The sequence below is a fragment of the Podarcis pityusensis genome, assembly GCF_964106645.2.
Source record: "Podarcis pityusensis genome assembly, chromosome: 16".
NCBI classification, from domain to species: Eukaryota; Metazoa; Chordata; class Lepidosauria; order Squamata; family Lacertidae; genus Podarcis; species Podarcis pityusensis.
In genome coordinates this window covers 17,936,575-17,960,168 of record NC_138041.1, presented here as the reverse complement: position 1 = coordinate 17,960,168, position 23,594 = coordinate 17,936,575, and the positions used below count along the sequence as shown (strand labels likewise).

Below are 23,594 nucleotides of genomic sequence, written 5' to 3'. Positions count from 1 at the left end.
CACCAATGCGTATCCACACCCTGTGTGAGGAAAAACAGCGTCTTCCAGGAATCCAGGAGAGCTGCAATGTTTTACTAAATTACTAAACTATTTGTTTCCTTCTCAACTGAGAACTATGTGGGTTGGCCTAGGATGTTTTTTCCCCACATGGCATAGGTGGTTCTCTTATAGAACCCACCAGCATTGGCTAAGGCGAAGTCCTTGTCTCTGTGCCTCTGAGTTTAAGGGAAATGTCGTTCGGTGAAACTCTGTGGATGCTGATATTATATATGACCATTTTCATTCACTCCTTGCTGTTTGCATGGGGAGCTTATTATCGTCTTACTAGGACCCACCTGCCTCGAGGAATGAACTGCCATGCATTAGTACTACTCGGTGATTTCTCACTGGGCTATGTCATGATACTGGTAAGTTTATTTTACATATATCACGGGGATGAAGGGACACCTCTCTAAAAAGGGCTGCAACGTTTGAAATATTTCAGTTTAGAGGAAAGGCGAGTAAGAGGCGACATGATAGAAGTTTATAAAATTATACCTAACATGGAGGACGTGGATAGAGAAAAGTTTTCCTCCCTCCCTCATGACACTCTCATGAACATACTGAAGCTATGGAAGAGGCAGTGATGGCTGCCAAGTTGAATAGCTTCCAAAGAGGATTAGGCCATGGCTGGTCATCGCTATGTTCTGGCTCTAGAGATGGAGATAGCAATGCTTCTGAACACAAGTTCCTGGAAAACATAGGAAGGGAGAGGGCTCCTGTGCTTGGGTCATGTTTGTGGGTTTCCTGGTTTGTGGGCACCTGGTCGGCCACTGTGAGATGCTGGACTAGATGGGCCATCGTCCTAATCCACCAGGCCCTGCTTAGGTTCTTATCCACTCCAATGTATTTATTCTGAGTAGTACTCGCACTGAATACCACCCATTCCGTGTGATTCTTAAGGACTACAACAACAAGAAGCGTACAAGGAAAGGGGAGTGGGCAGGGACTTCACTTCTGTGCTGCTCAGGGTGAACCATTTTCCATCCAAAGAGGAAGGTAAGGATATACAGTTTAGTTGCCTCATATGCCTGGGTTCCATCCCAAAGGCAACAGACATATGCCAGAGAGAGAGAGATGAAAGTTATGTAATGCTGATTATAAATGCTAAATGTTTTGGATTAAGCAGGTCAGACCTGTGGAAAAACTGGGCATCTGTCATAGATATTCCATTATGAGGTCCATGGGCCGGTTAACACCATTAATGAAGGACTCAAACTTGATAATAAAAGACCTGGTTTTCAATGGGGTGCCGGTGAGGGTGTTCTGGCCCAGGACACTTGCTGGGAACAGGAAAGGAATCATCTTCATTCATCCAGGTGTTGGACTATTTGGAAGCGTCCGTAAGTTCTGTGAATTGTTTTTGAAATGGTTCATGCTGTTCTTTGAGGAGAATCTGGGGTGCTGCTGTAATGTAAAGTTCCTGAAATGTTTGCTATGGAGGGGTGGAGGTTGGCTTCTGCTACCCCATTATTATTATTATTATTATTATTATTATTATCAGTGCTTTTTTCTGAAAAAAAATGGTTAGGGTACTCTCATTTTGACTCAAGAAAATCACCATTTTATAGTTCAAAGCAGGGAAAATAAATACAGCAAATGGATAAAAGTACAAAGATTCACAAAAATGTTTAGGGATATGCGTACCCCTGTGTACCCCCAGAAAAAAGCACTGATAATATTTCTTTTTCTATACTGCTTTGCATGCCATAATAAGAAACAATAACAAACCATTCCCAACAGTTTAAAAGGATGTAGACTGTTTAATTAGCCAAAGGTTTGAGAGAAGAGGAATGCTTTTGCCTGACACCTAAACATATGTAATAAAAGTGCCAAGTGAGTCTCCCTGGGGACAGCATTCCACAAATGGGGAGCCACCACAGAAAAGGCCCCTTCTCCTGTTGCTGCCCTCTGGGCCTCTCACAGAGGAGACACATGAAGAAGGGCCTCAGATGATGATTGCAGGGTCAAGACTGGTTCATATGGGGTGAGGTGGTCCTTGAGGTATTGTGGTATTGAGCCATTTAAATCTTTATAGGTCAAAAGCAGCACTTTGGATTGGGCCTGGAAACCAATTGGCAGCCAATGCAGTCGGGCCAGGATTGGCGTTATATGCTCAACCCATCTTGTGGCCTCGAGCAAATGGGCTGCTGAATTCTCCAGCAGCTGCAGTTTCCAAACTGTAGGCAATTTAAGTTCAATGAACATGGCAAGATAGGATTGCAGGAAATGGTGCTGAGTTCTGTTGTAATTCTTCGCATCTCGGTCAGTGATAAATCCTTATAATGTCAAAGGGGTTTCTCTATGCTTCAAGGGACTTCTATGAAAGGACTTCCAGAGATTATCAGAAATAACAGGGGAGAACAAAATCCACATACTTGTTTTCAGCTAGTCACGCCCCATTTATAAAGGGTTCAATCTAATGTAGATTTTCCAGCGGAGATCCACAATCAAGTGTGTTAAGTTGTGGGCGAACATATCAGACGACACAGCGATTCTTCAAACAGCTCTTGTTTGTTCAGAGGCCAGAACAGAACTGAACTGAAGAGCTCAGTCAGCCTGCTTATATAGAGCTCCAGAACAACGTAACTGTAGCAACTTTCTAAAACTATCCAATCACTGAACGTCACTTTCGATCCTTCATTTGCATACAAACTATCCAATCACTGAACATCACTTTCGATCCTTCATTTGCATAACTATCTACAGTATCCCCCTGCTGGCCCAGGGTGAGAACTTCAGTACATAACAAAGTGTTATATACATTTTGTGACGTAAAAAATTAATTACCATGCCAGAATTAATCATATCTGTTAATTTCAGCAGGTTTACTTTCAGCAGACGTAATATTGGATTCAACTCACAGTGATTTCAATGTGAATGACCAAGGAATTTTGTAATGCAGTGTAACAAATAATTGCTCACAGCAGGCCGTGTGTGATGTGTGCTTTTTTCCAGGAGTCTCTGAAAGGGTCTGCCGTTCCTTTGCCAAACAATCTGATTCAGTGGTTGTAAGTGTTGAGTAAGTATCTTCATGCTCGTTCTATCAAGAAAAAAGAGCAATTCCCCATAGTTTGCAACCCTTCCTCGCACATGAGCCCAGAGAAAACCTGACAAAGCTTTAAACATAGTGATTTTTGACAACCTGTGGAATGGGTGTTCATTTTTGTATTTAGATTTTTATGCCTTGGGGCCCAATCCCTCTGAGCATAAGCGCTCTGCTGCAGGCCCAGCATCCTGTTCTCACAGTGGCCAACCAGATGCCCTGATGTGAAGCCTACAAGCAAGGCGCGAGGCTGAAAGAGGAAGCCTCAGAATCACGCCATGGCTTAAATCGTCCCCGGCCACGCCCCCAAGCGACCTGATTGGCCGCCTGGCAACCTGACGTGGCCGGGGTCTCCCCCAGCGGGATGCAGGACATTGTCCCGCCCTGACGCTGAGGTGAGTGGCTAGGCAGCTGGACCGCAACCCGGCCCCACCAGGAAATGGACCCAATTTCTCATCCCCCTGACCAAGATGCTCTGGGAGATCCTGAGATGAAAAATGAAATCAAGGAAGCATTCAGAAGATAGAAGTTTATAATGGCATGAAAGAAGTGGCTAGGGCTCGAATCCTTTTTAGCACTTCAGGGGCTGAATTAATTAGCAGAGTATTAGTAGTAGTAGTAGTAGTAGTAGTAATAATAATAATAATAATAATAATAATAATAATGTTTATTTATACCCCGCCCTCCCCAGCGAAGACCAGGCTCAGGGCGGCTAACAACCAATAATGAAAACAAGCTGATTGAAATACAACTTAAAAAACAAGATTAAAATACAACATTAAAAGATTAAAAGATTTTAAATGCAGCCTCATCACAGGAGGAGAAAGGAAAAAAGAAAGGGGGGAGGGAATCAAATTGATTCCAAGGCAAAGGCCAGGCAGAACAACTCTGTCTTACAGGCCCTGCGGAAAAAAATCAGATCCTGCAGGGCCCTGGTCTCATGAGGCAGAGCGTTCCACCAGGCCAGAGCCAGAGTTGAAAAGGCCCTGGCTCTGGTTGAGGCTAATCTGACTTCCTTAGGGCCCGGGACCTCTAGGGTGTTGCTATTTATGGACCTTAAGGTCCTCCGTGGGGCATACCGGGAGAGGCGGTCCCATAGGTATGAGGGTCCTAAGCCATGAAGGGCTTTAAAGGTCAAAACCAGCACCTTAAATCTGACCCTGTACTCCACCGGGAGCCAGTGCAGCTTGAAAAGCACTGGATGAATATGCTCCCATGGCAGAAACCCCGTGAGGAGCCTCGCTGCAGCATTCTGCACCTGCTGGAGTTTCTGGGACAGCTTCAAGGGCAGCCCCGCGTAGAGTGAATTACAGTAGTCAAGCCTGGAGGTGACCATCGCATGGATCACTGTTTCTCCCTCCTCACTCAGAGCATGTCCAAAACTTAAATCGAATTTTTCATCTTAAGAGATGACTTTGGAGAGTTGCCAAGAAACGCACAGTGCTTTCCATCCAGTGCCCCATGCCCCCTCATTCCCTCCAAACTTGGGGCCAGGTGTTGGACAAACGGCAGATGAGACTGCCACCCCCGACCCTGGGGGAGTAGGGAGGCTGATTACTCCCATCTCAGCCTCTGATATCTCGTGCGTACGGCTGTGATGAAATTTCTACCCGTCTTCCATAGAACCAAGCCAGAAGTAACATTCTGTGTCACTCCTACATCTTATAATCTGCTCTTGTACCTGTTGTGCTTTCTGTTCTGAGACTTTCTGAGCTTTTATTGACCTTGGGCTGGGCGGAGGAATGCTGTCCAACGACTGTGAATCTGTTAAACACCTCCATCCCTATTAATCTTTCAGTGCTTCTTCTCCTAGCTGTTCCCCATTCAGTATTTCCCAGCTTCTGCCTTCTGAACTATGTCTCTCTGCAAACCACTGTTCCAAATCTATACTGTCCTCCTGCTCCTGGGAAGATTCAGGATCAGGTGGAGGGGGTGGCTCCCACCATTCCTCCTCAGTGCAGCCCTCCTCAACACGGTCCCTGACAGGTGGTCACCTTTGATCTTGTAGAGCAGTGATGGCCAAACTTGGCCCTCCAGCTGTTTGGGACTACAACTCCCATCATCCCTAGCTAACAGGACCAGTGGTCAGGGATGATGGGAATTGTAGTCCTAAAACAGCTGGAGAGCCAAGTTTGGCCATCACTGTTGTAGAGGGTCACAATGCTGGAATTGTGCATGTCTTGTGGCACAGATCCTGTTTCCCAACACTGCAAGAGAAGGCCATGGAGGTGCGCCATGAGAGAGGAGTTGAGGCGTATTTTCAACATTTTTGTTGGGATTCTGTCCTGTCCAGGGGTGTTTGTGATGCAGGGGCCGTGATGCAAGCACACCTCAAGCAGCTTTTGTCCATTCTCATTCATGCTACCTATACCAAAGTCACCTATGCAATTGCCCCATGTGTGATGATCACCCCAAACTCCAGCACTGAAATCTCCCAGCAGGAATAGGTGTTTGCAGGCTGGGAACATCCTGATAGTGTGGTCTAGCACCTCACAGAACTGGTCCTTGGTCCATATGTCAGGGCACATAGTGGGAGCATAGATGCTCAAGATGTTAACCAGGAGATGGTTGAGAGATGAAGGGGAAACAAGCATTCTGAGCCCTTGGTCAGTGGTTCTGTCACAGACAGCAGAGAGCTCCCTTTTTTAAGAATAAATTTTATTAGAGTTTATAAAAAGAGATACAAAACTTAAGACCAAATATCTTTTTTATCCAACATTAACCTAAATAAAATAAAAAGAGAGAAAAATAGGAAAACAGAAAAGGAAAGGAGGAGAAAAGAAAGGAAGGGGGGGGATGAGAGAAAACGATAAGAAGAAAGAGATAGAAAAGAACTTAAAAGAGAAAACAGAAAAGATAAAATACAGAAATTTAAAAACTTCCAAGTCTTCATCTGTCCACTATACTGTATATAAACTATAGGTACTTCATTCATGGCAATATGTCACCCAACACAACCACGTTCTATAACCGAGTATTACCTTCAATCTCCAAATCCATATGTCATTATTTCATTTTCTTTTTCATGCAAAAAGTCTACGATAGGTTTCCGATCTTGAGTAAATGTTAACAATGACCTCTCTCTGATTAAACATGTCAATTTTGCCATCTCGGCTAAGTCTGTTAATTTTAACAACCATTCTTCCATGAGAAGACTCAGTCATGTGTCATTCCATCTTTGGGCATACAATAGTCTCCTGCCATAATCATATATTGAAAAAATAGTTATTTTCTAATTGTATATCCATAAGTCCAAGCAGGAAGAGTTCTGGTTTCAGCTGGAACTTAATCTTCATAATTCTCCACATCAATGCATGCATTTGTATCCAATATTTTTTTTTACTTTTTTACATGTCCACCAAGCATGATAAAATGTTTGTCTCGTTTATATAAGTCACTGCAGCACAATACTGTACTCTGATCTTTTAAACAAGATGCTTGACTGCTGTGAATGCAGGATGACAGCAGGTAGGTACTGCCTTGAAGCAAAGCAGCTCCCTCAGGAGGAGAGGTTGGGCAAATTCACACCAATTAACATACACCCACACCCAGTGATATTCAGTTCTTAACTATTCTCAATTAGGATTAAGTGGGTTGGCTGACAATGTTCTCTTGCATGTAACATCGAATGTTGTCCTATAAAAGCCAGGGGCATTAGCTAAGGCGACGTCCTTATGTCTGTGCCTCTGAGAGAAATGGCATTTGGTGGAAGTCTGTGGACACTGATATTATACATGACCATTTTCATTAATTTCTTGCTGTTTGCATGGGGAGCTTATTATCGCCTTATCAGGATGCAGCTGCCTCGAGGAATCAGCTGTCGTGGAAAGTTACTACTTTTCGATTTCTCTCTAGCATATGGACTTATCCTGGTAAGGTTTTTTTACATATATCACAGGGATGAAGTTAGGTAAAGGTAAAGGGACCCCTAACAGTTAAGTCAGTTAACTGTCAGGACAGTTAAGTCGCAAACAACTCTGGGGCTGCGGCGCTCATCTCACTTTACAGGCCGAGGGAGCCAGCGTTTGTCCACAGACAGTTTTTCTGGGTCATGTGGCCAGCATGACTAAGCCGCTTCTGGCAAAGCCAGGGCAGTGCACAGAAATGCCATTTACCTTCCCGGCAGAGCGGTACCTATTTATCTACTTGCACTTTGACATGCTTTTGAGAACTGCTAGGTAGGCAGGAGCTGGAACCGAGCAACGGGAGCTCACCCCGTTGCAGGGCCTTGAACCGCCAACCTTCCGATTAACAAGTCCAAGCAGCATGGTGGTTTAAACCACAGCGCCAACAGCTGATGAAGTTACACCCCTATAAAAAGGGCTGCAATGTTTGTAATATTTCTCGAATATTCTTCAGATAGGCAATTAAGAGGTGACATGATAATATTATGCAAGACAGGGAGAAATTGGATAGAGAAAAGTCCCCCCACCTTCTCTCTTGACACTAGAAGTTGTGGAGAATTCACTGGAGTTGAATGTTGGAAGATTCAGGACAGATAGAAGGAAGTACTTCTTCACACCTGATATATTCAAACTATGGAGCTCTCTCACACAGGAGGCAGTGATGGCTGCCAAACTGAATAGCTTCCAAAAAGGATTAGATAAATTCATGGAAGAGAAGGTTTTGGGTGGCTACTAGCCTCCATGGCTGGGCTCTGAACCTGGAAAACATAGGAAGGGAGAGGGCTCTTGTGTTCAGCTTCTGCTTGTGGGTTTCCCATTGGGGCACCTGGTTGGCCACTGTGAGATGCTGTACTAGATAGGACATTGCCCTAATCCAGCAGGCTCTATTCATATCCACTTAGGTGGATTTATTCTGAGGAGGACTAGCACCGAACACCACCCACTTAGTGTGGTTTCTCATGGTGTCCATCAAGAAGAAGCATACAAGGAAGTGGAATGGTCAGGGGCTTCACTTCTGTGCTGCTCAGGAAGAATCACTCTCCATCCAAAGAGGAAGGAAAAGATATAATAATAATAATAATAATAATAATAATAATAATAATTTTTTATTTATTTAATCCCCGCCCTTCCCTGTTCAGAAAACCGGGCTCAGGGCGGCTAACAACAAATTTAAAACACTTAATTGATGCAACAAAAAACAGTATGCAATGTAGTCACCTCACATGTGGGGATTCCATTCCACAGGTAATAGACATATGTTTCATATACACACACGCGCACACACACAGAGTGAGGGGGGAAAGTATTTGATCCCCTGCTAAATTTGCCCGTTTGCCCTCTGACGAAGAAATGACCAGTCCATAATTTTAATGGTAGGTTTATTGTAGCTGTGAGAGACATAATAACAACAGGAAAACCCCCAGAAACCCAGGCGACAAAAGTCAGAGATTATGGACTGGTCATTTCTTCATCAGAGGGCAAATGGGCAAATTTAGCAGGGGGATCAAATACTCCCCTCCCCCCCTCTATATATATGAAAAAGATTTGATGCTAATTATCAATGGTAAATGTTTTGGTTCAAACAGGCAGGAATTCTGGAAAAACTGGGCATCTGCCATAGATTTGCCTTACTCAGGGCCGCGTGCCTGTTCATTCCAGTAATGAGGGACCCAAAGCTGATCATAAAGGATCTGGATTTTGATGGAGTGCCAGGGAGGGTGTACTGGCCTAAAACATCACCTGCTGGGAAAAGGAGAGGAATCATCTTTTTTCATGGAGGCTGTGCACTATTTGGAAGCATCCGTAAGTTCTGTGAATTGTTTTTGAAATGGTTCACTATGTTCTTTGAGGAGAATTTGGGGCGCTACTTTAATGTAAAGTTCCTGAAATGTTTGCTATGGAGGGGTGGAGCTGGTTTGTGCTGCCCTCGTATCATTTGAATAAAATATTGCGGGGGGTCAAGTAAACCATGCCCTGCATATTGATCACATGATGTAGTGCACACACACTATTGGAATGGCAATACCCATCAATTTTGGGGGGACTGGCTCCCCTAAAATATTTTATTGGGGGGCCAAAGGGACCACAGCCCTTAGGTGTTGGCTCCTAGTCCACTCACCCAGGGTTAGTGCTCCTTTTGAGAACTGAAGATATGGAGGAAACTGCCTTATTCACATATTTACACCGTCAGTCTGCATGGAGGGAGCCCAGATCTTACAGCATGGTCATCTCAAGCAGGGCTTGTTCTCCACAGCAGTGCAGCACTGGAGTCAAAGCCAGTTGGCGATTGTAGTCCTGAGCCATTTCAGGCTTTATAGGTCAAAACCTGTACTTTGGATTGGGCCCAGAAACAAATTGGCAGCCAATGTAGTTGGGCAGGCATTTTCATTATATGCTCAAACTGTCTTGCCACCGTGAGCAAGCTGGCTGCTGAATTCTGCATCAGCTGCAGTTTCTGAACAGTAGGTAGTGTAAGTTCAATGAACTTGGCAGGATGGGATTGTAAAAATTAAAAATTAAAAATGAGGCTGAGGCTTCCCGTTGTATGGGTGACCAGTTCTGTGGTAATCCTAGCGTCGTGGCCAATGAAAAACCTTTATGTTATGTAGTGTAGTTTCACCCTGGGCCAACAGGGGGATACTGTATATAGTTTTCACTCAGGTCTGTAGATAGTTTTCACTCAGGTCCGCGGCAGTTATTTTAGGCGGGAACTCTGGGCTGTTGTGGTTACAATGTTGACAGCCGGCTGCCTATAAATACAGGCCGGCTGAGCTGTTCGCAGTTAGTTCTATTCCAGCTTACCATAATAAAGAGCTACTTGAAGAAATCGCTGTGCCGGCTGCTATGTCAACCCACGACCTAACTCTGGCGACGAGGATGGGATGGATGGACATCAGAGCACAGCCAGATGCGGCCAGCCTCTGAACTGAGCTGAATCACTGAGCTGAATCACAGAGCGAAATCACTGAGCGAAATCACTGGGCAGAACCAATTCAGAGCTGACTGTTCTGGCTAGAGCACTGTGTTCCATCCATCGCCCTTCACGCCGGCATCGGAATCATGGCTTCACTTGTGCCTCTACCGCCGTTTGCGCCAGCCTCTGAATCATGGGACTCCTACCTCGCTCGGTTCGACTGCTACCTCCAAGCCAACGAGCTGACAGAAGTATCACAGGAGCGGAAGCGGGGCCTATTCCTCAGCCTCTGTGGGCCTGAGGTGTTTGAGACGGCCCGAGCGTTGGTTGCGCCTGAAGCAGTCCAGGCAACACCATGGGACACGATCCAAGAGAAGCTCCGCAACCACTACGCACCAAAGCCGTCCAAGATTGCTGCCCGCCATGCGTTCTACCACCGGAACCAGGCAGAGGGGGAGTCAATCAACAACTACACCACCGCCCTGCGACAGGCTGCAATGCACTGTGAGTTCCGAGACTTAGACGATGCCCTGATGGATCGAATCGTCTGCGGGGTCCGGGACATCCATCTGCAACGGCGCCTCCTAGCCAAGCCAGACCTCACGCTACAGAAAGCCATTGAGGAGGCTGTGGCCTCAGAAGCTGCTGAACGCTCCGCCCAGGAGATCCGCAAGTCCAGCAGCCCGCGTCTTGCTAGGGAGCCAGTTCCGGTGCATCATGAAAAGGCCAGCAGTGAGGAGGCATCCTCCAGTGAAGACGATGACGTGCACCAGACAAAGCGGGAGCGCAGGAAGTTCCAACAGAAGTCCAAGGGCCAACCGGAATGTGCTGGCTGCGGAGGCAACCATTCCCGTGCCAAGTGTCGATTCAGAGACGCCATCTGTAGGAAGTGTTCCAGAAGGGGCCACATCGCTAAGGTCTGCCGATCGGCTCCGTCTGACACCCCCCCTTCATCGATTCGCAAGTCCAAGTCTTCACTCCAGTCTGCCAAGGAAAGTTGTTTCGCTCTCACCAACTGCCGCTGCCCGTCTGGAACCACGATTGGCCAAACCGACTCGCCTACGCGACGCAAGCTGAACGTCACGGTGCTCATTGAAGGAGCTCCATGTGACATGGAGATCGACACCGGGTCTGCCCTGTCCATCGTGTCATGGAGCACCATCAAAAGACTGGTACCCAGAGTGTCCAAAAGGCAACTCGACTCTCACCGCGTACACCTGAGAGACTACCAGGGAAACGACATTCCCGTGGTAGGCATTGGCCGGTTCCGGATCGCCTTCAAGGATTTTTCGGGCCTGCTCCGGTTGGTGGTGGTCGAAGGTCAGCGGCCAAGCCTTCTAGGGCTAGACTGGTTTGATGCCCTCGGCCTGGAAGTCACCGGCATCAACTGCATCTCTAACGCAGAGACTGAGGGTCTGGTCAAAGACTTTGCCGAGGTTTTTGACGGCACCTTGGGCCAATATACAGGTACGCCCATCTCCTTTAGCCTTGATCCACAAGTCGCCCCCATCAAGCTAAAGCCACGCCGGGTTCCCTTTGCTCTCAAGGCTAAGGTGGATGAACAACTGGACAAACTGATCGCCCAAGGAGTTTTGGAGCCGGTTGACCACGCAAAGTGGGAAACCCCCATCGTCACGCCTGTCAAGCCAGATGGGTCGGTGAGAATCTGCGCTGACTACAAGTGCACGATCAACAAGGCACTTCAGCAGCACGCTTATCCGGTTCCTGTTGTCCAACACCTGCTGCATTCCCTGGGTGAGGGTAAGGTCTTCGCTAAGCTGGACCTTGCCCAAGCCTATCAACAACTGCCAGTCGATGATGCCACTGCTGAAGCCCAGACGATCGTCACCCACCGGGGGGCTTTCCGTTGCCGCCGGTTGCAGTTCGGGGTGAGTGTGGCTCCTGGCATCTTCCAAAGCCTTATGGAGCGTCTCCTGCAAGGGCTTCCGGGCGTGGTACCATATTTTGATGACGTCTTGGTGTCTGCAGACTCACACCAGAAGCTGTTCGAGCGCCTCCGTGCCGTGCTGACCAGGTTCCAGGAGGCCGGGCTCAAGGTAAAGAGGGAGAAGTGCCAGATCGCCGTTCCACAGGTAGAGTTCCTGGGCTATCTTATCGATGCCTCCGGTCTTCATCCAACCACATCCAAGATCCGCGCTATCCAGCAGGCCCCCACCCCAAAGAACAAAACGGAGTTGCAGGCATTCCTGGGGCTGCTGAACTTTTATAACATGTTCCTGCCCCACAAAGCCACAGTGGCTGAGCCTCTTCACCGACTCCTTAGCACTAAGACGCCTTGGGCCTGGGGTCATCGGGAGACGGCGGCCTTCAACGCGGTCAAGGCTCTCCTTTCTTCAGACAGTGTGCTGGTACAGTACAGTGAATCCAGGCCGCTGGTCCTTGCCTGCGACGCCTCACCTTTTGGCATCGGTGCTGTCCTTAGTCACCGTTTTCCAGATGGAAGAGAAGCACCGCTCGCCTACTTTTCCAGGACACTATCTCCGACGGAACGGAATTACAGCCAGCTCGACAAGGAGGCATTGGCACTTGTGGCTGGAGTGAAGAGGTTCCATGAATACCTCTATGGCAGGACTTTTGACCTCATCACTGACCACAAGCCACTCTTGGGCCTCCTCGCCGGTGATCGTCCAACTCCACCGGTCCTCTCACCACGCATGCTGCGATGGACTGTTTTCCTGGCTGCCTACCACTACCGGCTCATCCATCGCCCGGGGAAATCGATGGGCCATGCCGACGCCCTCAGCCGTTGCCCTCTTCCAGCATTTGTGGAAGACCCGGCTCCAGCTTCATCGCTCCTTCTGATTGAGGATCTTCCGGCAGCGCCTGTATCGGCTGCCACTGTGGCCTCCGCATCTGCCCAGGATCGCACCATCAGCCGGGTGCTCAACTGGGTGTGGAGGGGGTGGCCACAAGGGCCTTTTGCATCGGAGTTCCAGCCCTTCGCAACCAGACAACATGAACTCTCAGCTCATCGTGGCTGCCTGCTGTGGGGAGACCGCGTCGTGATTCCCCAGGGACTCCGTCAGCGCGTCCTGGAGGCTCTGCACGTTGGCCACCCGGGAATTGTCAAAATGAAGGCGTTGGCTCGGTGTTACGTCTGGTGGCCTAATATGGACGATGCCATCACTGCCTGGGTGTCCGCCTGTCAAGCGTGCCAGGAGTCGAGGCCTGCACCACCGGCAGCTAAGGGACACACCTGGGAGACACCAAAGACACCCTGGTCGAGGGTGCACATCGATCTGGCTGGCCCCTTTCACGGCCGGACCTTTATGGTAGTGGTGGACGCCTATTCCAAATGGCTGGAGGTCGCCCTGATGCCCTCCACCACTACCGAAGCTGTCATCCGGGTGCTGCGAGGCCTGTTTGCAACGCATGGGTGTCCTGATGTCCTTGTCTCTGACAACGGACCGCAGTTCACGTCAGGCACGTTTGAGCGGTATCTTTTGGGACTGGGCATCCGCCATGCCCTAACGGCACCTTTTCATCCATCCAGCAACGGGCAAGCGGAAAGAATGGTGCGCTCGACAAAAGAGGCACTGGCGCGCCTGGACCGGGGAGACTGGCATGAGCGGGTCGCCGAATACTTGTTCGTGCAACACATCACCCCTCATGCGGCCACAGGGAGGAGTCCTGCTGAACTGCTTATGGGCCGCCGCCTCAGGTCACCGCTCGACCGGCTACACCCAGACTTTGCCGTGGCTGAACCCCCAGGCTGTGCCAACGCACCACGGTCATTTGTCCCAGGAAACCAGGTCTTTGCCCGGAACTATGTGGGGGACATCCCTTGGGTGCCAGCCACAGTAGTGGGAGTCACTGGACCTCGCTCGTACCAGGTGGCACTCGAAGACGGACGCTTGTGGCGACGGCACATAGACCAGCTTAGGCGCAGGGTTGGGGACTTGGACACTACCGAGGTGCCCCCAACTGCGCTTGCGGCTCCAGAAGAGACACGTACAGATGGCGAGGCCCCACCTACACCTCCCTCACAAACTGCCAGCGTGGAGCCGAACCAAGCCGTTTCAGAACAGACTCAGACCACTCCACTTGCGGAGGCTCCACCCACAGCAGCGGATCCAGGGGAGTTGGTTCCAACGCCACCTAGGGTTGCACCACAGCCTCAGCGAGAACTGTGTGGCCCTCCGGACTTGGCTACCAGTCCCCGGCGGTCTGGCAGAGTTTCCAAGCGCCCAACTTATTTAAAGGACTATGTTGTTGGACAGGTATCACTGTTGGTCTAAGTATGGGAAATGTAACCGATATGCTTTTGTGCTTAATTGAACCATTACGCGTAGTGCTGTATATAAGGAAACCATTACGATTGTAACTAACGCCTTATCTCGGTGGGGAGGGGTGTTATGTAGTGTAGTTTCACCCTGGGCCAACAGGGGGATACTGTATATAGTTTTCACTCAGGTCTGTAGATAGTTTTCACTCAGGTCCGCGGCAGTTATTTTAGGCGGGAACTCTGGGCTGTTGTGGTTACAATGTTGACAGCCGGCTGCCTATAAATACAGGCCGGCTGAGCTGTTCGCAGTTAGTTCTATTCCAGCTTACCATAATAAAGAGCTACTTGAAGAAATCGCTGTGCCGGCTGCTATGTCAACCCACGACCTAACACTTTAAATTTTCATAGAAGGCGTTTTTGCTTCATGCGCCAAGGGACTTCTATGAAAAGTCTTCCAGAGAAGGTCAGAAATAATGCAGAAAGAAGCTCAGGAATGTGGGTTGAGGTCGGTCTGGTTCTGTTCTAATTTTTACCCATTGACACTGCTTGATCTGAGCTACTGATCAGGAGAGAACAAAATCCACATAATGGTTTTCAGCTGGCGATGCCCCATTTATCAACGGTTCAGTCCAACTTAGTTTTTCTCAGAGGAAACCCATTAAAGGTGGTTGTTGTTTTCTACAATCAAGTTTTTTTTTAATAAAAAAAAATAGCAGACCAGAATTAATCATAGCTGTTAATTTCACCAAGTTTACTTTTAGTAGGACTAACACTGGATCCAACTCATAGTGAATTCAATGTCAATTGCTAAGAGCAGGGGTCAGCAAACCTTTTCAGCAGGGGACCGGTCCACTGTCCCTCAGACCTTGTGGGGGGCCGGACTATATTTTGGGGGGGAAATATGAATGAATTCCTATGCCCCACAAATAACCCAGAGATGCATTTTAAATAAAAGCACACATTCTACTCATGTAAAAACATGCTGATTCCCGAACCATCTGCGGGCCAGATTTAGAAAGTGATTGAGCCAGATCCAGCCCCTGGGCCTTAGTTTGCCTACCCATGCCTAAGAGGTTTTGTAATGGAGCCTATCAAATAATCTCTGATAGTGTCTCTGTGTGTGTTTTGTTCTTTTTTCCAGGAACCACTGAAAGGATCTGCCGTGCCATTGCCCACCAAACTGACTCAGTGGTTATGTGTCCTGAGTAAGTATCTTCACTCTTGTTGTAGCAGAAAAAAAGAGTAATTCTCCACAGCTTCTAACTCTTCCTAACACCTGAGCTCAGAGAAAGCCTGATAAAGTTTTAACATAGTGATTTTGCCAACCGTTATAATACCTTTGCACTTAGATTTTCATACCTTGGGCCCCAATCCCTCTAGCTTTGAGCATCTCTGCTGGAGCAGGCCCAAAGGGATCAACATGTGATTGTCATGATGGCTAGCCAGGTTGTCAATGAGAAGCTCACAAACAGGACCCGAGCACTAGACCACTACCCCCAGTTGCAATTTACATCAACTGGTATTCAGAAGCATTACTGCCTGTGATAGTGGAGGGGGCACCCCCCTTGTGACTAGCAGGGGGGGTGTTTTCAGCCAGAACTCACCAGAACTCACTTCTTTGTTGCGTTCTGGCACCTGTTTGGTGTGTTCCGGCAGCTCTGTAGTGTTGCAGTACCCATGGAAAACCTTATCCTCCATGAGAGGATGGTATTGCTTCTAAATCCATCCCCATTTTATCTATCACAATTCTCTATATCCTGCCTTTCAGGACACAACTCCTTCCAAGGCAGCACACAACAAACATTAAACTTCATTTGCAGAAACCACCACATCAGCCACACTTACCTTCCCAAGACAGCAGTGGTAAATTGGGAGAAGTGTCATTTGCCAGAACTTCAGAGCCCTTAACAACGCAAGCCTTCCCCACAGTAATGGCCACCATCTCTCCGTCCTTGCTGCCTTAATGCACCGTTGGTGCATGATCTGAAGCCTCCTGGTTAAGATGGGTGAACTTGACTTATTGGTTTTAGAGGCCATAAGGGATACGATGGGCAGAAAGAGAAGCCTGGTGGAATGGAGAGAACCAGTGGGACACAGTTATCTCACGAAGGCAAGGTGGGACATTCTGGAGTTGGTGTCACCCTGCATGTGAAAAAAGAGCATTGAGTCCAGGAAGCAAGAAATCCCAGAAGAGACAGACTTCTCCACATAATCATTGTGGGTGGTCATACTGGGTCCCAAGAGGGATTTCGTACTGGGGTTGTGTTCCCATCCTCCTTGTGGCGATCACACAGGGTCCCCGGACATTTGACGGTCTATTGATCCCTGTGCCACCACTGTGATTGCCTCTTCGCTGCCACCAACCCGTTTCTCTCGGGTACACACGGAGTCCAGACAGTTGTTAACATTAACAAATAATCGAGTTTATTTTATAGGCATGAACAACTAACAACTTCAAACTGATTATCCCACTATCTGACTCCACCTAACAGTTCCTCTCACTCTCTCACAACACAACTCGACCAACCCACAGACTTAGCCTCCCTCTTCCTTCTCCAACTCCCAACTCTCAACAACCAACTGACTTCCACACACCTCTGACTCTAACTTTTACTCCTCCCCTCGGGTTCCCACTGGCCAATCACTTCACACACATTTAACCCTTTCCTTATGATCCACCTAGGAGGCAAACGCCACACTCCTGATCAAAACGCTCAGGGAGATCCTGAGATGGAAAATGAAATCAAGGAAGCATCCAAAATAGCGAAGCGTTTTAATGGCATGGAGAAAGCGGCCAGGGGAAAGTTTTTATCCCTCTCTCTTAACTCTAGAACATGTGGACATTCAATGAAGCTGAATGCTGGAAAATTCAGATAAAAGAAAGTAAGGCTTTAAAAGAGGGTTAAACAAATCCACACAGTATAAGGCTACGAGTGGCTACTAGCCATGATGGTGATAGTCTGCCTCTGCAGTTGGAGGCAGTGTCCTTCTGAAGAACAGTTGCTGGAAACTGCGGGAGGGGAAAGTACCACTGTACTCATGTCCTGATTGTGAGTTTCTCCAATGATTGACCAGTGGTCACTGAGAACGGGATGCTCAACTAGCATTTTATCTGGGTTCAGAACCTCAAGCACATTGCTGGATGCTGCACTCCAGGCCTCTCCATTTCTCCCAGTGAACTCACCCCAACCCCCCACCACACACCATTACCCCTCTTGTGCACCATCCTTGAGTGGCATCTGCCTTCCTGGAACGTGCCTTGCTTGCTTTGGTGGAGGATCGGGAATGGGTGGAGGATAGGGAATGGGTGGAGGATAGGGAACAAGCCCACTTCTCAAATGGGAAAGTTCACATTTCCATTTTTGCCTCTTGTCCCATCCACAGTTGGCATGTTGCCCCCTGGAAGGTTACATAGAATAGAAAGTGGCCCTCAGGGTGAGAAAGATCCCCAACCCTTGCAATATGTCATGCAGGAAAATATTCCTTGTTTGTGTTGCTGAATATTGAAGATATCTTGCTCTCTCTTTAGATTTCGTTTAAGTCCTGAGTATCCGTTTCCAACCGCAGTACAGGACTGCTGTACTGCTGCAATACACTTTCTGAAGAATGCAGAGGAATACGGAGTGGACCCCAGCCGCATTGCCTTTGCTGGGGAGAGTAGTGGAGGCACATATGCTACAGCCATTTGCCAAGAACTGGTGACCAGAGAGGACCTCCCAAGAGTGCGAGCTCAGGTCCTCATTTACCCATTCCTCCAAGGAATGGACTTCAATCTGCCATCCTATCAGCAAAACCATTCAATTCCTCCCTTGTTCCGGAAAAGAGCTGTCAGTCTTGGTTTGCTATCTCTCACTGGGAAGACAATGAATGTAGATGGAGTTCTGAAAGGCGCCCATGTCCCTCCTGATTTGAGAGAGAAATACCAAAAATGGCTAAGTGCTGATAACATTCCAGAAGAATTTAAAGCTAGGGGCTATGTTCCTGTAGAACCTGCCCCATTTTCAGAAGAACTTTATGAACAAGTTAAAAGAGGTGGTGAGACAGTGTTTGCCCCCCTTCTAGCAGAGGATGACATAATCCGCCAGCTCCCGGAGACTTTCATTCTAACCTGTGAATATGATGTTCTCCGGGATGATGGGCTGTTGTACAAGAAGCGGTTAGAGGACCATGGTGTGCCAGTGACATGGTATCATGTTCAAGATGGATTTCATGCAATAATGACCATGGCTGGTTTGAAGGCAATTGAATTTCCCAGCACACAGAAATGTTTGCAGAATGTAATACAGTTCTTAAAAGGTTTATAGTAATGAATGATTTTAATAAATTAGACTGAGTAAAACTTTGGATCAGAGTTTTTCTTTTTACTTCAGGATTGTTACAATGAGGAAATAATATCCTCCCACAAAAGAGGAAGAATATTGTTGGAAGACAAAGAAGGTCATTCATTTCTGTAAACTTTTTAAGAACTGTACTGTATTACATTTTCCCTCATTGTTCCCTCATTTCTCCCTCATTCACTTAAATAAATATCAAATGATATTTGATATGTCATTATAAAATATTGTGGGTCATATGTTGGTTTTTTACCTTGGTTTTTTTCATCAAATGTTAGTAATACAGTGGTCCCTTGAGTTACAAACACCTCGGGTTACAAACACTTTGGGTTACAGACTCCGCTAACCCGGAAGCAATACCTCAAGTTAAGAACTTTGCTTCAGGATGAGAACAGAAATCGTGCGGCGGCAGCAGGAGGCCCCATTAGCTAAAGTGGTGCTTCAGGTTAAGAACCGTTTCAGGTTAAGAACGGACCTCCAGAACGAATTAAGTTCGTAACCAGAGGTACCACTGTACTCGGCCACACCATTTTCCAAAATGCTGTTTCTTTCTCTGATGATGGTTGCTGGTTGCTGTGTTCCACCCCCTGGTGTCACATTTTAATTCTCTATCCTCCCTCCCTCCCTCCCTCCCTCCCTCCCTCTGTGTCCTTTGTTATTCCCCCTTGAACATCATTGTGGGTGGGGAGCAGAGTTTGGAGGCCGGAAAAAAAGAAAAGTAAAACATTACATAGGGACATGTGAGCAGTATTTCACCAATACATCAGCACAAAACAATTAAAAATTAAGTGATTAAAAAATAAAGTAGTGTCAGGGGTTCAGGGACAGAGGCACAGGGTAGGCAGGAGATGGAGAGCGATGGGGATGAATCCCAGGACAGTGAGGAAGAGGATGACAATGACTCAAGAGATTCCATGAGTCTTTCCAGCGAATCAGAGGATTCCCAGAAGGGGGCGCCGGTGGTCAGGGCCAGGGGAGCCCCAGGGGGGACGTGTCAGGAGCAGGGGGCCAGCGGGGGATCCCAAAGTGGCAGCTGGGCGTCAGGACCAGCCTCCCCGCCAGAGTGCAGCGAAGGGGGTGGAGGTTCCAGTGTATCAGGGGAAGCAGCTCCGGCAGAAGAGAAAGGAGGGAGGTCGAAGCAAGCCACCCTCCCGGAAGGGGAGGGGAGTAGTGAAGGGAGTAGTGTAACTGTCAAAAGGAAGGTTAGAGGTTGGGCGCGCGCGCCAAGTTCAAATGTAGAGGCGCGCGGAAGTACAGGGAGCCCGGAGGAGGGGCCGGGTCCCAAAGCCCGCAGGAGGGGGCAAGAGCAATCTGGGGATTCCGCGTCAGAGGAATCCAGGAGGGGCGAAACCCCAGGGGGCAGGAAGACCCTGCGGAAAAGGAAAGAGAGGAAGAGGTGGAGCAGCGCAAGCTTCTTAAACTGGTGCAGGGGAGGGACTGACTCAGAGGGGACTTCAGCGGTCTAAGCGTAACAGATGTAGGGCTGCGCGCCTCGGATGTGAAGCAAACAATGAACTGCAATAAACACTTTTGTATATAAGAAGAGATTGGCGTTGGTCTTTTGTGAGCTGAGACTTGAGGCAGCCCTGACAAGTAGTAACACATTATGAATGTAAAAAGTTGTGTGTCCATCTATAATTATCAAAACCATTTCTTAACCCTTCCTTTATGTTAAAAACTGTGTGTGTAGATCCGCCCTTAGCTACATCAAAGGAGGCGGTTAGCCTGGAGGGCACCTCGGTGGTATACACTCAGGGTACTGTCAGATACAGCAGTGAACCACTTGGTGTGTAATCTTACAAGACACAGCAGTGATTTTTATTTAACGGCTTAAAATATAGAACATCCATGTCCAGCAATGTCGAAACAAAGCTTTATTTCCCCTGAGTCAAATACTCAAATGGCATGCACACACACACCCAGACATGCAGACCCAGTATTGGTATGAAAGCCCAGTGAGGCCATAAGCTTCCACTGCCCCAGATATGGCCACTTCCCAGGCAGGTGTGAGGCCAGTTTGGTGTCGTGCCAACCCAGGAAAACAACACACCTCCATGTACCCTGCCATACCTTTTTTTCTTTTGTTTAGTCTGTTTTTTATTGTAATGTATTAATAAAGGTCTCAATAAAATCTTATCGGGGGGAAATGATTCCCCATCCTTCCATCTTTCCTCTTGCTCTTTCGAGGAGCAGGCAACACACAGACCACTCCCTCAAAGTCTGCAGCATCAAAGCACATTTGACTGGAGGACCAACAGCAAGTACTAGGAGTTGCGGCCGGGGAGAGGAAAGTGGAGAAAAATAGAAGATCATATTTTTGGATTCATCAAGGAGGCAGCTTACATTCCAAAGGAGGGAGGTCCCTTGATCCGTTTAGCCAGCATCCCATTGGCCTGATTGAACCCTGCATCAAGGGACCTATCAACTGGGTGTTGTGGCTATCCAATCATACCCACCCACAACACAGGGTTTGGTTGCCAGGTCCCACTGCAACACGTACCCTCTTTAAGGGAGGACCTGATTTACATCTCCAGCATAGATTTGAAGGTAATTTATAATTTTTTGCCAATTTAACTGGGGTTATGTACCACCTATAACACATCTTCATGATATTTCTTTAATAATAGCACATGCAGAAACATTTGTATCATTTTCCCATAACTTTTCCCACCTCTCAAACCAAATTGCATAGCCCAAATCTTGTCCCCATTTTATCATAAATTCTTTTGTTTGTTCATCTTTTAATTCCCACTCAAGTAACAAATTATACATTTTAGAAAGGTTTTTCTTTGTGTTTTGTAGAATTTCTGATAGGAATTTAGACTCTTCCTTCAAGAAGCCAATTTTCTTATCATGAGCAAATTTATTGTTTAGTTGGTAGTACTGAAGCCAGCTAGTGCAGTACTAGTACTAATATTCTTCATGCGGTTTAAGTTTTAACTGTCCTTCTTCTTCTATTATCAATTGTCTATATGTTGCTCCAATTTTACCCATATTTTTCTTTTTGAATGAAAGTATATCAAACCCCACCATGGGGTTTTGGGTTCCAGAAGCCTATGATATTTCCTCCAGACCTTAATTAATGGATTCCTGATAATACGGTTAATAAAACCCTGATGTACTTTTGTCTTGTCTTCCAATAAGTAAGCGTGCCATCCATATCTTATGTCATGCCCCTCACGGTCTAATATATCGGTATTCTCAAGCCGAATCCACTCCTTAATCCAACAGAGGCAGGAGGCCTCAAAGTAGATCTTCAAATCAGGGAGGCCAACCCTCCCCCCTTATCTGTAAGGAGTTTGAATCTTATACAGAGGTCTTATTTTTTTAAATTCAACAATAGCTGTTGCAGGGCATGGCAGCAACAATCCTTGAGAGATCCCTGCTTTGATATCGCAGATTGGAGGGGCCTACAGTGTTAGGAAGGCTGGGAGCCCCTTTGAGCCTGTTACTGGAAAAATCCGAGGGCTCCCTTGGACAAAACAAAGACACCAACCAGGATAACTTGGAGCAAAACAGCAGCCTGTAGGCTTGGCCTTTATTGAACTGTTGCAACAGGGTGTTCCCCTCACTTGCAGGAGAGAGGAAAGACACAGAAAAATGGTGTGCAGGACCTTATAAAAACTTTTGAAATTCCCATCCTCTAGGTCAAGCCCACCCCCAGAAACATCATGCATACATTACAGAAAGGAGGGGTTGAGGGAGGAGTTGCGGTGGTAACCTGAGTGTCCTGTCACCTGGCTGGTTCCTTTCTCTCCCCCCCCCCATGAGTCATTTTCTGAAGACAAAAGGTAGTCACAGTTTCCTGCCCCCTGAGGGAAGATCTGATCATTGTCCTTTGTTCCAGTCCATGCTGAATCCACTCCCATATGGAAGTTCTTTGTGATCTTGATTGTCTTCTGTCTAGGACCATCAGGGTTGGCATAGCAACTGGGCAGGGCTCCTGTGGATGTGCTGGGATGATGAAGGGATTATGGTGCCCTGTATCAAACCTTCCCCATTTTGTAGTCTTTCCTTCATGGAGTAAAATAAAAGTGGAACAGTGCAAATCCGATGTATGGTTGATTTTTCTATGAATTTATAACAGAAGCGTGGCGTATGTAGTGTGTGAGTGTGTGTGAAGTTTGTACAAACTGAATGATTGGGGTGGGGGGTTCCTGCTACAGTTCCCCCCTTCAGAGATAAGATTGCAAAGGTGGCTACTTTGCAATCCTTTTCTCCGCACAATTTAAGGTGGTAAATATTAACCTGCTATTCTCGGTCCCAGATGCATTATGTGACGTAGGGCATAGTGAGGAGACCTGTTACTGGAGGTGCGAGAAACTGTCTATAGCATTTTGCAGGATGAATCTGGGACCTCTTCCCATTTTGCATTCCATCTCTACAGGCAAACATGCCATATTCTTTCCATGGCAACTGGGTGCCAGAAACATCCACAGTAGCTCTGCAGTCAAGATGAAATAATTCTGCAAATTTGATGGAATTCCAAGTCATAGTATAATCTAATCAACAACAGAGCTACCTATCTTATTTTTCTTGCAAAAAAATAAATAAAACCAATTGAAAAAGCAGAAACCTCAAACACGGAGTGGGGATGGGGGTTCCCAGAGGATTCCCCCCCTTTTGGCCCTTGGTAGGACAATAACATTTGTCATTTATTTATTCATTTGAAATATGTATAAAGTACTAAAGATTGGGTGTATGTGGTGTTAGGGGAGGGTTAGTACCTCTGGTGGGGACGTGTCATGCTCCATGTGTGGCAGTTTATGAGGGCTGCCATACGTCTGAATTTCCCCAGACATTACTGGGATTTCAAAGGCAGAAATGATGTCGGGGGGGGGGGGGATTTCTGAAATGTGCTGCTTTGTCTTGGATCTTAGGCGAGTTTTTGTTTTTTTAAAAAAAGCTCAACAATAAAATAAACTCAGAAGGAGCAGCTCTCAGCAAAACATTTATTAGATTTCTTAGCTGCCCTTCATTATCAGGCAGGTCACAACAACGAAACCTATAATTATACAATATCAGTTCCTGCCTACTCAAACTGGGATTTCTTTTTATTGCAGCATCTGCTTGTTACTGAAACTTGTGTAACTTTAGCAGACTATTCACA

At 47.2% G+C, this 23,594-nt stretch overlaps 1 protein-coding gene across 3 annotated transcripts; it reads left to right on the top strand.

Annotated features, from left to right (window-relative positions):
- The first annotated feature begins 19 nt into the window (after positions 1 to 19).
- On the top strand, positions 20 to 18,494 carry LOC308464724 (arylacetamide deacetylase-like 4). 3 transcript variants are annotated; one of them, XM_080984267.1, is made up of 4 exons: positions 20 to 407; positions 1,169 to 1,382; positions 15,292 to 15,355; positions 17,680 to 18,494. In XM_080984267.1, exons 1-4 carry the CDS (start codon positions 231 to 233, stop codon positions 18,452 to 18,454), a joined length of 1,230 nt encoding a protein of 409 aa, XP_080840393.1. In that variant the 5' UTR covers positions 20 to 230; the 3' UTR covers positions 18,455 to 18,494. The 3 variants fall into 3 exon arrangements, with proteins under 3 accessions (XP_080840393.1, XP_080840394.1, XP_080840392.1); XM_080984266.1 differs by lacking the exons at positions 20 to 407; positions 1,169 to 1,382 and adding exons at positions 4,389 to 6,957; positions 8,577 to 8,793; XM_080984268.1 differs by lacking the exons at positions 20 to 407; positions 1,169 to 1,382 and adding an exon at positions 4,376 to 6,957.
- The last annotated feature ends 5,100 nt before the right edge of the window (positions 18,495 to 23,594 follow it).

Excerpts from the sequence above, each read along its gene's own strand:
- LOC308464724 (XM_080984266.1), top strand. The coding sequence starts at position 6,760 with ATGTCTGTGCCTCTGAGAGAAATGGCATTTGGTGGAAGTCTGTGGACA. Across the intron at positions 6,958-8,576 it reads TAGCATATGGACTTATCCTG|GCAGGAATTCTGGAAAAACT; the intron begins GTAAGGTTTTTT and ends TGGTTCAAACAG. Across the intron at positions 15,356-17,679 it reads TCAGTGGTTATGTGTCCTGA|ATTTCGTTTAAGTCCTGAGT; the intron begins GTAAGTATCTTC and ends CTCTCTCTTTAG.